At 38.4% G+C, this 14,630-nt stretch overlaps 1 protein-coding gene across 1 annotated transcript in view; it reads left to right on the forward strand.

Annotated features, from left to right (window-relative positions):
* Window positions 1–11,194, forward strand: part of CDH2 (cadherin 2) — a 114,499-nt gene extending 103,305 nt beyond the window's left edge. Inside the window, exons 15-16 of the mRNA XM_039730151.1 lie at window positions 2,580–2,744; window positions 9,771–11,194. Of these exons, the coding sequence (XP_039586085.1) occupies window positions 2,580–2,744; window positions 9,771–9,977 (372 nt within the window). The 3' untranslated portion in view covers window positions 9,978–11,194. The remainder of the gene's footprint in view (window positions 1–2,579; window positions 2,745–9,770) is intronic.
* Window positions 11,195–14,630: the final 3,436 nt, after the last annotated feature.

The raw sequence follows: 14,630 nt of genomic DNA on the forward strand, positions 1-14,630 counted from the left end.
AAGCTGTCTGTCCCAACCTATCCCACCATGTTTTGTTCTCTCTTTGATGTGCCAGTTTTCCTTTCAGCTGTCACTTCTACAGTTAACTATCTTAACAAACTCTGTTTGAGGCAACCCTTTAAGTCCATTCAGGAGCTTTAGGTAGTGTGTGAAAAGCTTTCCTGTCTGTGAAAGCATCACTGAGTGAAGAGATGGGACCTCAGCACCTCTAAACAGCTTATGACCCGGCATTTTAAAACATTTTTTTCATCTTTTACTTTGCAGTAATTGAGTAGAGTTGACTTCAGACAGAATGTTGAAACAGCAGGAGTGGTTGCACGGTGCCTTTCACTCCGCCGGTTTGGGGAGGCGGTGGATGAGTTGGCCAAACCCTGCTGGTGTGCAGTTAGTACTGGTTTTAGTGATAGGAGGGGTTTGAGAGCCCGAGGTTATACATACAGTGGATCTTCTTTTCCCATCCAGACACTATTAGACCTGCAAGATAAATTTCCTCTGAGAGAAGGCTAAACGACAGTGTCATAAATTACCCCTAAAAAGAAAACCAAAGTGGGATTCCACGTAAGGACATGTTCTGCACTGCTGTTACCTCACAGATGTCTATTTTTGCTGACTTTTTAGCTATTAGAGTCTGGATATGTCTCAAACTGATAAATACACGCAAAAAGATGCCTTAGATGTGGACATTATAGAATGACAAGCTTGATTTATATTTCTGTATGACCACTAACCAGTGAAAGAATTGTATACAAATGTGTGTGGGTGGGGAAAAAAAATTACAGAATTGAAATGAACAGAGATGCTCTTCTGGTTTTAATACATTGTTATTTAACCATACCAGTTTGAATTCCTCCACAATGAAATGCTTAGATTTAAAAAGTATATCTGTTTCATTTCTCCCTGTTGGTGTTTTCCACCTTTATCTTTTGGGTGGGTATGAAAAGCACTCGTGTTACATATTTATAAATTCTAAAAAGTACATTCTTCTCCGTTTGATAGGATTTTCTGATAGCATGTCTCTAAACTATTTTGATTTATTTTATGTAATAAAAAGGGGAAGGATAAAAAGTTCTGTTCTGTTTACTTTTCTCTGATTCATACTGCTTCCTGGAGATCACTTATTATTCTGTTTGGTACATGAGGTACCGAAGGCTAGGAGTTAAAGCTCTGCCCCAAGGAACTTGTAATCTAATTAAAGCATATGAAACTGCATTCTCAGATCTCAGTGGAGCTGTTCCACCTTTTTTGACTGTATATTTGTGTGCAGTCATCTGAGAACCCAAGTAACAAATCAGAAGGTGTAGTGGATTTGATAATCAGTTACAGTTCTTCCCCACAAACTACCATCACTGCTGTCAAAAATAATTTTTCTCCTGTTGAAAAGTCTGGGTTTGGGGTTACAGGAGGTCATAGTCTCAGAAAGGATCTATATCCCATGAGATAGCAGCAGCAGTAAAAGCTTGCACTCCTTCCCTTAGGAGCCAGTAAGGAACTAATGAAAAATAGTTTGAACAGACAATGTCCAGCAAGTTGAGATCATAAGTAAAATTTTTTTACCAGAACAACATTGTTGAAAAACTGATATTTTTGATGGATAGAGTAGCTTATTTAGGATGTTTATAACTGCTTGGATTATTTGTGAGGCAGGGTATCTGGCATACAGCGGAGTTGACATGAGCTCCCATCTGATGATAGTTCTTGAATGGCTTTTGTTTAAGCCTTGAAGTCCAGTTCTTTGTTGTGCATTCTCACCAATGCCCTGTGTTAAAGCATCCTAAAGCATGACTTTCTTCTAGACATGCCAACCGTGAGGAGAATGACAATGATGAAATGCATCACCCTGTGCAGAGAGAATTCAGGAATATGTATGTTCAACGCATAAACATTGATCTAATTAAATGTTCCACATACATACATACTGCTTATTGGAATTCATACTGCTGTGCTAACTTCATCAGTCTGCCAGAGTTTGAAACTGCAGCATCAAGTACTTAATGAACAGATTCATGAGTAATCTCTAGAAAGTGCTTAGAATTAAGGCCAAATCTGAGGAGCTTTGTACTTCTTATGACATTTTCCCCCCTTTGGCTTTCATATTATGGAAGCCACATAAAATCAGCAAGGAGTCTTAAATTCATGCTTTGAAGGTATTAGAAAATACTGCAGAACACTGTGCTTGCTTTTTTCTCTCAGAATGTATCGTATTTATTTTCTTAGAAAAATAAGAGTTGGATTTGGCATCTTTGCTCTATGCTGTAAATCATCATTACTAGGTAAAGTGTTTAGTCCCTTAATAGTACTACTCAAATCCCTGCTTCTCAAGGGAAAACTTATGAGAAGCTCTACAAATCTGGTGGAATGGAATCAAACCAGGAGATTCAGGGAGTATAAATCAAATAACATCCTGTTGGTATGCAAATAACAGTGTTATTGACTTACTCTCAGTAAGCATTACAATCCTGAAAACAGGACTTCTGGTGAAATGATACTTTGCATTTTCCTTTTTTTCCTTCTCATGTTTCCCCCTGACAGATATTGTTTGAAATTCTGCTAACGTACTGTGTCTGTTTCATATTTTGCAGGATTATGACTTGAGCCAGCTCCAGCAGCCTGACACTCTGGAACCAGATGCCATCAAACCTGTTGGAATCAGACGTCTTGATGAAAGGCCAATCCATGCAGAACCTCAGTATCCAGTGAGATCAGCTGCTCCTCATCCTGGGGACATTGGGGACTTCATTAATGAGGTAAAGAAGCGAAAAAGAGTTTCCTCCTAAGATCTGATAAGCTTTTATATTTTGTTTATTCTATTCCGCATGAGTAGCTGTTATGTTAGAAAATAGTAACTTTTTAAAACTTCCTTAGACAATTAAAATTGTCTCACCAGACAGAAATAAATACGGTCTTTTAAAGTGTAGACAAATTTAATTAACTAATTCGAACAGAAAAGCAAGATATATCAATTAACTTCTGTGCATTCGTATTAATTACATTCATAGTACGTTATCAGCAGCAACCACAATATCTCCAAGCAGGATTATGCAATGGGTTGCAAGTAATAAACAGAATAACAAAATTGTAGTGTAGCCTAAACTCATTTATTAATTCACAGTAATTTAATAATGGAAGAAGTTCATTTTCATTCTCGTCATGCATTACCCTTTGAATCCAGATAATAGTGGAAATTCAGTACCTTCAATAAGACCAAAAGAATTCTGTCAAATACGATTAGTGAGCTGGGCAGCTAAATTAAATGTTATGTAAGTGCTTTTAATACTTGTCTTGTCATAGAGCTTTCAAAGATTTTGCATTATCTTTGATTCTTCAATCTAATAAATGTAATTGAGATTCATACTATACCAGAGTACTGATAGCTCTGAAAGGAATTATCCTCATTATTTCTATCGCTGGTCAGTCTTAAATCATTGGTGTTGTGGTACTTATGATAGAACGTGTTTCCTGTGTTTGCTGGTTATAGAAAAAAAGCTAACCCAGGATTTACTTCTATTTTTACTTTATTCTGTACTGAATTGTAGTAGTTAATTATTTTCTCTGGTTTTCTCATATCTTCCGTGTCAGCTGGAGCTGGACACATATTGCAGAGTATTGCTGAACAGTTTCTGCAAACGTGTTTATTCTTGTTTGCCTTGAAGAAAAGTCATGCTAATATACGAAAGTCTTTTGTGTTAGAAAGCTGCAGAAAATTGAATTTGCCCCTTTTAAGGTATACAGTGATACAATTGTCAAAAAGCTTAGAGGGGAGTTGACTAGCAGGAAATGTACAAATATTCTTCTAGGACGTATTTTAAGAGGCTCCAGTTTTTGCTTGCCTTACACTTCTAAATATTACAGTTATCATGGGCTTCTGGAAAATAGTGGAGACACGGGACAATAATAGGCCCACATTGTTGGCCAAGGCAGTGTGCACACAAGAACTTCCTTGTACTTCCAGACAATCAGAGATTCCCATCCTGTTCTCACACAGCTGTGGCCAGACAGTGCCCACCTGGCAGGCAGCAGTGAAGAACCCTGGTTTTTGTTGTTCTCAAGGGAGGCTCTGTTATGGAGCAAAGGCAGGGAATGGGTCTGATTCTGCTGGAAGGCCAGAAAGGGGCCAGAGGTTTTCTGGCCTCCTGCATTTTTTTAATGACTTAGCAAGCTGTTCTTTCAATGTTATTTTTCAGTAGGTTATCACTCTTGAAGATGATAGCATCAGTGTGTACACATGGGGCAGAAGAAACAGTACGTGCTGTCTTGATTTAACCCCGTACGTTTATAATGCACTACAGACGAGCATGGAATCGTTTTCTTCTGCTGTCTATTGTGTTATATCAGTACCTCCCTTTATGCTTCCCCTTGCCATCCACCAAAAAAGAAAGCTTCTCCCAGCTATTCATACACAGTAAAATAGTGTCATTGATTAAGAAAATATATGGAAATATATATGAAGTTAAAGAAAACACGGCAATTTTCTTGTCTGCAAGTTAGCTCAGAATTAATTATATCCTCTGATTGAAAGGAACTGTGTGAGGTAGTTTCTGTGTTTTAAGGATTATATATTTAGCTTGTCTTCTTCATACGTTTTTTTTTCCTTAGGATTTTATAGAAATCTATTGTTTTACTGTGAAGCATTCCATCTAACCCTCTCTCTAGCAGACAGTAGCCACCCAAAGATTTTCCATGCTGTTTTCCTAAAGACTGAGCAAAGTGGGCATTTTATTTCTCTAAAATAACATCATCTTAATTTGTGTTTTCTGTAAAAAATTTCCCATGACAGGTGTGATTCTAAATTGTCTGCTAGGTGTGGGAGAAAATGGGTCTGTCTTTCATAGGAGTATTCATTGTTACAGTTAAATTTCAAAATTATCAGTGTCTGGAGCATAAATAGAGCTGCACAGGTTTTCAGACTCTCCAGAAAATTGCACCTGCAGTCCTGGTGTGATTAAACCCAAGAAACTTGGTAAGTTTCTCTCAGTTTTACTTGAGGTAAATTGAAAAAATATCTTCAGTAAAGCCTGTAGCAGACATTTCTTAAGGCAGTTCCTACAGAAGATAAGCTGAGCTGTGGAAACAACATAGCAAGATAAGAAAGAGCAAAGTTCATATCTCTCTGCATCCAACTTCAATATTATTAGACGTAATTCTTCCCTAGGGCATCTCTAACCCAAACCACCCACCAAACTAACTCAGTCCCTAGATGAGCAGGGAGAGGCTGCCTTTGAATTGTCAGCACTTCAGTAGCAAAGTCTGCATTAGCCCCTTGGTTTGAAAAGATGCAACACTTTTGAAGATCAGTCCAGTCTTTGGGAGAACTTGACCCTATTCCAGGAGATGTGGGTCAGTATGGTCTTTTGGGGTGCTGGTCCACATGTGGGAATTTAATCTGTTGAATGCTCACCAGAACCTAAGACTCACAGACAAAATTGTTCAGATTAGCTTCTGAATTACTTCAGCTTTGGACAAAAAAATAACTATAGGTCACTGATTTCAGATACTGGACAGTTTAGCTCCCATTGCCAAGCAAGCATGGGAGTTTTCTTATTTTCATTACAGAGTCATAGAAACAAAAAGCAAAAATGATCAAGTGGGTCATTTAGGATTTTTTTCCTTTTAGCAGTACTCTGTTTCTTCTGGTATATTATATTGTACCTGTCATCCCTTGTATTCAACCTGCTTAACTCAATGAGACATACGTAAGTAAGGGTATTTTGTAGTGTTCTGGTGACTTCTCAGTTGAAAAACAAGTTAGAATTACAATAAAAAGTCATGCATTTTTATAACACAAAGTTTAGATAACATGTAGAAAGCTATGAACTGTTTAAAATAAGAAGGTTCCAGAGGTGTCTGATAGTCAAAATAGGTTTTGCAGGCATAAGCTAAATGACCTCAGGGACTTTCTTGTTTTGTCTGTTTCAATGGATAGATGAATCAGTAATTTAAGAGGGGAAGGGAAAAACCTCCTTTTCTTCCAGTCCAATGTACAAACAAGACAGTGGAATAAGTCATGTGTTGTTAAGAATCCTCTGTAGACTTTGTTTTCCATTTTGAGCCTTTCAAAGCCTAACCTGCAGAGTGTGGAGCATAATTAACACTTAGAATAGTCAGGATTTGCAGGACAGTATAAATTAGACCTGTTTGAAGTAGTTTTGTTAATCCTGTTTTCAAGACCCACCTATATTGTCCCTATTCTCCACATTGTGGTGGAGAATTTGTGGCTAAGAATATATTTATAATCAATAGAGGATATAGCCTGAGGCAAACTTAAATTTAAATTGCAAACTAAAGGTCTTATCCCATGGTGACATGGAGGACCCTCAATTCATTTTTAGTAAATGGTTATTGATACAGTGCACCTCCATGCAGAATGGACTCCCTTGATAGTTCCAGATATAAACCAGGTTTTTTTTATATTTCCCTGAAGGTCTCTGTTCTTCCTTTCCTTCTCGTCAAAAGTCTGCTGAATCTGATTAAGTAGTAGGATTAATGAAAATAGAAGTATTAGCAATGTTCCATGTTAGTTCAAGATTTGAGAGGGTTGCTTTCCTTTAATTTGAGAGAAATGGAGAATGCTGCCTGTATTAATGCACGTTTACTGTTGGTCCTCAGCCAAGGCACTGTAATTTCTCCAGTTCTGCTCCTTATCACCTCCTTAGTGAAAGCTCTGCTATGTATATAAAAGAGGAAAAGGAAATAAGTGAGTCTGTCCAAGGTCTCAAGCTGGCCTCTCTTTTGCTGTGGCTCTTCTGGGACTGCTGGTGGTGTAGCACATGTAAAGAAATGTGACAATTCACTGTCCCAGCAGGTTCCCCTGCTCCTGAGGATGTGCCCCAGAAATTCTGTTGTTGAATGAGCTTCTCACTCTAATGAAAACTTCGAGTTTTCAGACCAAGAAACTGTAAACCAAGTAACTGTAACAGCTCTGCTGCTCTCTGATCACATCTGGTAAAAACTGAGATCTCTTTTCAGAAGTAACTGACAATGAATGCCTTGGCAGAAAAGTCCACTCCTGGCAGCCATTTGTTGTCTTTTCTGCAGCAGGCCATGTATCCATACCACCTCTACCCACTGAAAGGGACAGATAAAAGAAAAAAGGTGGCAATGCTGAAACCAAAGGGAGCTTCTGAGCTGATGGCACTGCCAGGGCTGTCTGGCATGCTGTAGAACCCAACAACAATGTGCAGCAGTACACTGGGTATGCTCAAAGAATCAGCTTAGCAGAGGGAATGAAAAAACACTGTAGTACTTCTTTCTCATTTTAGTATGTAACTTGTGACACAAATATAGCAGAAATCTTGTCATTTGAAGAGTTAGACACTAAGTTCAGTCATTACACTGTGAACCAGAAGATAGGTGAAAATGTCAGTGTAACTTGTGCTGTGCAGTTGAATCAATACTTCCAAAACATGACCCATAGCTACGTTCTCAGAATGAAATGGATTACACTGCCAGCACAATCTTTGAGAAAGTGAATTTGTTAGTGAGATCCTATCTTGTAAGTCAGTAACTCAAAACCAGTTTCCTTCTCTGAAATGCTATCATGATAGCAGCAGCAAATTGAAAAAAAAATTACAACTTGCCCTTTGGAAAAACAGATGGAAAGAGACTGCCTTCTGCCTTGTCATGGATGACTGATAGGTATCAGAATTTTTGCAGTGATGTAGGAAAATGTTTTGTTCACTGATTTTTTAAAATAAATTGGTATCCCATGGTTGGCTGGCTGTTAGTAGGCAGAACTGCAGGGAAATAACATTTTGTCTCCAAACCAACTTTCTAAATGACTTTCACACATGGATACCTGGCATTTGTACCTCAGCACTGCTTAACCTCAGCCAGTATTTATTCTCCTTCCCTGTCACCTGTGTTCCAACACATGGTTGTCTGTCACCCCAAGCAGTCTTAAGGAAAGATCTGAATACCATAAGGCCAGTTACTGCCTAAGAAGTAAAGTTGTCTTTGTGCTTCAGCAGCAGAAAATAAGAGAAAGCCTTAGAACTTGCCCCTTGGAAGCTGGATAAGGGATGTCTTCCAACACTTGAGCTGTTGCCTTTTCAAAATCTCACATCTTTTTTGCTTATTATGGCCATCAGGTTGGAAAATGCCAGAGAGAGATAACAAGCATCACCAATTATTCTTATCTCATAATTCAAAATTACACTTTTAATGCAGGCTATTAATAACCTGCTTGATGTTGTTGTACCACATGAAATTATCATTTCAAGGCCAAAATTTGTTCTTGATTAGAGGTCATTAGATTGATAAATGTGCTGGGCTTTTCCACCACTGATTTGGAAATTATTTTAGGTACATTTTGCACAGTTCTGAATTATTTAAATAGGTAATAAAGAGCCAGGATTCACTTATACCTTATCAATGCCAAATGCTTTAATTAATGGCTTTAATATGTATGTACTCCATAATACATATTTGTAGAAGAAAAATCAGCTTCTGGTTCCATTTTGTCATATTTGGACAAAACACAATTGAGAGTGAAACATACTTTTCTAAAACCAGAATATATTAAATAATTTGAAGGAGGCACACTCATTCCTTCAAATAAGTAGGAGTATAATAATGCCATTCTTTAAATAAATTACCATTAAAAATTAAAAGTAAAACCAGCACAAATATCACTGGTAAAAATTAATAGTGAGCAATTTAAAATCCTAGCACAGCTTTATGGAATTCTGAAAGATACATTATCCCCTGTCAGTGGCTGCCAGAGTAGATCCTATTCAAAATGGAAGATCTTGAAAAAGTGTTGTTAATCCCATGGAGGAAACTATGAGGTTAAAAAAATACAAATCATAAGAGGGCTTTTTGGCTTCAGGCTTTCATATTCAGCTTGTAAATCTTCCCCAGATAAGCAGAGAGAAATTGTCTCATATTCTAAAGTTAGTTACTCATATAAGCGTTTAGGTTTGGACTTATGTAACAAAACAGAGAATGTAGAAGCTTTTCTCTGGAAGAAGTGTGGTTCTTTCCTGGCTTTTCCTCTTCAATTCTCCAGCATTTCCTCCAATTCAATTTGTGTTGCTTTTAATTTTGTCTATTCAACTCCATGGACTGGAAATGTAAAAATGCTGATGGCCTGCTATTCGTGTGTTGGTAACTTCAGTACTTGGAAATGAGGAAACAAAAACATCATCATCTTGTATTCAGCTTTGATGTCACTGTGTGTATTTTCTGAAGAGCAGGTGGATTTCATGGGTGGATGTGGCAAAACATAAAAGGCTTAAGACAACGTACCATGTATTTTTCTCACAGCAGCCTACAGAGGTACATGAGTTTGCAGGACTAATTAAATATGGATTTTGGCACATGCAAATGGACTGCAGGCCAGAAAAGTCAGTGGATATGCTATTGACCATGTGAGGTGGCTGTTGAAGTGAATCTCTGCAAACAATCTTATTTCTCCTTCCACATCTGTCTAACCATTCCCACATTGCCCATGGCACAGGTTGTGTGCTGTATATCTTGGGAACTGTTTGTTTACCAGCTTCAGTCCCAGTGCCATGACTCTCTCTTAAGGTTTTGTTAGGGCTGTGATTGCAGCTACATTCAAAATGTCCAGTGCTGCAATGCTGGGAACCTGGCTATTCTAAAAGGAGTTATAAAAATGGGAATGCTGTTTTGCACTGAACGGCAGGAGAGGAAGAACTTTGTTTTCTCAAGTGGTGCTTGATAGATAACTGTGCTGCAGATATTCCGGATATGCTTTTGTCTCACTCTCAGATACAGAACTTTATCTTCTTTTCTCCCTCTCCTTCTTGCAGGGACTTAAAGCAGCTGACAATGACCCTACAGCCCCACCGTATGACTCCCTCTTAGTCTTTGACTACGAAGGAAGCGGCTCCACTGCTGGATCCTTGAGCTCTCTTAACTCCTCAAGTAGTGGTGGTGAGCAAGACTATGACTACCTAAATGACTGGGGCCCACGTTTCAAGAAACTTGCTGATATGTACGGTGGAGGTGATGACTGAACTTCAAAGTGAACTTTGGTTTTGGACAAGTACAAACATTTCAACTGATATTCCCCAAAAGCATACAGAAGCTAGGCTTTAACTTTGTAGTCTACTAGCACAAGTGCTTGCTGAAGGCTTTGGCTTAGGCTGCAAACCAATTTGGGCTCCGTGGAATATCAGTGATCCAATGCTGTTTGGAAAAAAATATTGAGCTCAGTTACACTTGAATTTTACAGTACAGAAGCACTGGGATTTTATGTGCCTTTTTGTACCTTTTTCAGATCGGAATTAGTTTTATGTTTAAGGCTTTAATGGTACTGATTTGTGAAATGATACATTAAAGAGACAAAATATGTTGGGGTGGGGAGGAGTAAGGTGAAACACAATATACTTCACAATGCTTTTGTTACATCGCATTGCTTTTATTAAAATAAGGAGATTAAAAATAAACAAAAAAATCCTCATGGAACAATTTTATTATCTGGGAGAGAGGACCATGAGGTGGAACAATGTACATTACTTCTAGTTTTAGATGTTAGGGGACTTTTTTCACTAAAATTCTAAAAATTATGCAGCTGGTTGCAAATAAAGGGAGTTTTCATATCACCAGTTTGTAGCAGAATTGATTTTTTTTTCTTATGCTAGAATGTTAGACACATACATTTTGGTCTTAATCCATGTACACATTTTGGTTTTTGTTGGGTTTTTTTTTTTAATTTCTAGTATTTTTTTCCCACTTCACTGTAAAAAATGGTATGTGTACATAATGTTTTATTGGCATAGTCTGTGGAGAAGTGCAGAAACTTCAGAACACGTGTATGTATTATTTGGACTATGGATTCAGGTTTTTGCATGTTTATATCTTTCGTTTATGGATAAAGTATTTACAAAACAGGTTGCAAACAAGTGACATTGATTCAATTGTTGAACTGTAGTTAGAGTACTCAATATTTTTTTTATTTTTATTTTTATTATTTTTTTTGTTTGGGGAGGGAGAAAAGTTCTTAGCACAAAAAAGTTTTACATAATTTGTACCAAAAAAGGGGGGGGAGGGGAGTTGGCCTGATACTGGTGGCACGAGAAAATATACAGTATGTTTTCGGGGTGGGGAGGTGGGGGGAAGGAGCTTTCAAACTGGAGAGACTTCTGAGAACAGCTTTGCCTCTGTATTGTGTACCAGAATATGAATGATACACCTCTGACCCCAACGTTCTGAATAAAATGCTAATTTTGGATCTGGTGCTTGGTTTGGCATTTTTTCTTCCACCTGAGCAGCCCTGACTACAGTAAATAAAAAGTACCCAAAATGTGTTTGAGTTCTGTGAGAAGTTGTGTGTGCTGCTTTGGCATTTCCTACTGCCAGACTGAAAACAAGCTGCATGTAAAAGAAAGCCCAGCACAAATTTGGAAGGCAAGTTCCCAGGTAAAAGCAAAGTGATCTGTGCTGGGATTTCTGGGAATTCACAATTTTCAGTTCCCCAGTGATGGCTAGCTCTTTGATTTAATGTGCATTATCTAAATAAGACCTTGAATCATTTTTGGCTCATTTCTAGGCTGACAGTTTAATGAATGTGTGATTATGCTGCAGTTTGCGTAAATAAATTGCAGATTGTGGCAGTCCTCTGCTGCCTGGACTTTCTTGTGCTGAAGACAAACCCCTGCTAACCCGAGTGCACATCAAATCGTGTCCTTCAAGGAGCTGCTTACAGTCATGGAGCTCCATCAAAAAGCCCCATTAGGAGATTTGTCATTAGTAAACATGTTTCTGACCTGTTACCATGATTTACTTGCAAACAAAGCAAGCGTAGTAGGTACAGCAGTTCTGTCTTTGTTCTCTTGCAGCAATCTGCTCAGGTTTAATTTAGACATTCAGACATTAAAGACCTAATTGTGAACGGTGTGAGCCTCAAACGAAGTAACATCAGTGGATGTGGAGGAGAACCAGGCTCTGGCAGCAAGTTAATCTGGGGGAAAGCTTTTCACTGGTGCCACTTCAGTGCTTCCCCAGCACTCACACCACAATTTGCATAATTTGACTTCGGGACGTAAATCCCAAAATCTGACTTGGGGAGCATTAACACTGCGTGGGGGATGTCTCCTTCCTTTTTCTTGCTCCTGACAAAAGGTTGTAATCATCTCAGGTTGGGATATACTGTTTAAGCTTCTGCACACCTGGCTATTATTTATATAATGCATTTGCAACTATAATTAATGCTGTGATATAGCCTTGATTTTTGAGTAACTTGTCAAAGTTACCAATGAGCACTGTTAAGCTATTTCCAAATTCCATTTGTAGTATACAGAACAAAGGATGTAGATCAGGACGTGGAAATAAAGTCTGACCATGCATAGTTAAGTAAGGAAAACTTTCATAAAGGGCAGATTTTAAACTGTCAATGCATGTTAAATAAGCAGAAAACAGCTTTTAGCACAAAAAAATTATGCAAAAATGTATTTCAAGCATAATATTGTTACTTTGAACGAACAAACTGGAAATGCTAAATGAACTTTATTCATTGACATTGAATGCAAAAGGACAGACTGGGAGAGAGGGAGAGATCTGTGAAAGATTTCCAGTTTGGGCTATAGCACACAATTTTTTGTTAAAAGTGGACAGAGGTCATCTTTTATAAGCACTTGGCTGTTCTGCACAGCAGTAGGAGCTTTATCTTGATCAGACAAACAGCCAGCTGTACAGCTCCTTTGAAATGGTAGCAACAGTTCTCAGACCTAGTGATAGTTCAGCATTAGGTCTGCTGAACAGAACAAAAGGCAAGTGATTTTTATGCATCTCAGATGCTTATAGAAGAAGAAAAAAGATGTTTGAACTGATCACCTTTCATCAAGTTTCAGATTCATCCATATTCTAGAAATGTGAAACCAGGTTTTATACCTGTGATACCTGTTTCAATGCCCATCAGAGGGCTGCACTGAGAGGAAGATGGCTGAATACAGTATTTTTTAAAAATGGAAATTTTGGCAACCTAATTTGTAAATGGCATTTGGTAGTGGCATATATTACCTCTGCTTTGTAGACACTATCCAAGGGAAGTTACTGGCAAGAAATGAGGCCTGAGCAACTTTGACCTTTCAGCCTTCCTGCAATTTGTATTTTCTTTCAATGATAGTCTTTCATAGCCTATATCCTTCTCAGCCTCAGGGCTGATAAAGGTGAGGAAGAGTGGTTTCAGAAAATCAACGTTTGAAGTGGATACCAATGGCCTTATGTGTGGATGGGTCTACCCTATTGCATTTTCTCTGGGATTGCCAAATTCTGATGAATATATGCTAAAACTCACCCCGTAATAGTCTAAAATGTACTCACCATGCTCCCTCAAGGTAGTTGAACTCCCAACTTTTGATACCAAAGCAGCAAAGCGACTAAGAGCCACATGAAGGCTGCTGCTTGGGAATTCTCTTTTGACTCTACTTACCCCAAACATTTACATCTACTCTGCCATGGCCCAGTGATCCAATGGGATCATTCATCTTAACACCCAAGGGAAAATACCCTCTGACAGGTGATGGGACACACAATTCCCAAAAGGGTCTCTAAAACCATTCTGTAGTTATTAGAGATGTCTCATGTAAGCCACTGCCACTTCTTCCTTTACACAACTACTCCCACCTTCCTAAGGAACCTTCCTGCTAGCAATCGTAGCATGATTTTGGCAGATTTGCCCTTCTGGTTCAGGAATGTGAAAGCAAAGTTCCAGCTTTTACCTTAGTCAATATTTATTAGTCAAATAAAAATCAGAAAAGTCAGACAAATGCTTAAATGCCTAATCCAGAGGGGTATATTTTATACACAATTTTCAGACAGGGATGATCCAGATTTGTATGGTGTCCTTATTTTTTTATTTGTTCTGCATTTGCTTAAATAAACTTTAATGTTTAGTCTCTCTCTAGACAAGGATCTTTCCTAGGAATTTCTTTAAAGCATAGGATGATTCCTCTTTACTTAATATATGTCACAGAAATAATGAAAATATTTCCCTTTAGCAACAAAGCCCAGCTGGGAAACAGAAGTGAGGAAGAAAGGCTAAAGAAAAAAGGCTAAATGTTCCCCACAGGGACCCGAGGTGCTTTCCATCACACAGATAGGAGAAGAGCATCCCATTTGTTAGGGACCCTTTGATGAATCAATGCAAGACACTTCAGCCAGCCTGTGCCTCTGTACTGGCCAAACATCTTTTTGGGTGTAACTTTGGAGAACTTGGAGATGTCCCTTCTCTGGAATTCTCGGTGTCAGTGCTGCTTCCTGTCCTGCTGGGTTACATTTGTATGTATTGCATTACTGTGCTTTTCCAGTTTTCCTCCTCAGATTACCTAGATAGTTGAAGAGTGCCAAAACTCACACCAGGCTTTATGTAACCTTCAGTTTACAAGCCACAAAGAATCAAGGTCTTAAGTCTTGTTTTGGTTTGGTTGTTTTGCTGCAGGCTGGAGGATGTGTTCTCCACACAGCAATAGCTGGGAAGGCTTTGTCTTCCTTTTCAAAGTTCAGTGTCCTAAACAGTATTTTACCCCCGAAACCTCTGTGGTTTTCTAGGACATCTAAAAATGCAGCATTTGCCAGTGATACAGTAGGCACTTATAATCAGATTTCGCATTTATGTGCTCTCTTGACATTCCTGCCACAGACGGACATATCCTGTGGTGACAACGTGA

The sequence above is a fragment of the Passer montanus genome, unplaced genomic scaffold (genome assembly GCF_014805655.1).
Source record: "Passer montanus isolate IOZ18808 unplaced genomic scaffold, ASM1480565v1 scaffold70, whole genome shotgun sequence".
NCBI lineage: Eukaryota > Metazoa > Chordata > Aves > Passeriformes > Passeridae > Passer > Passer montanus.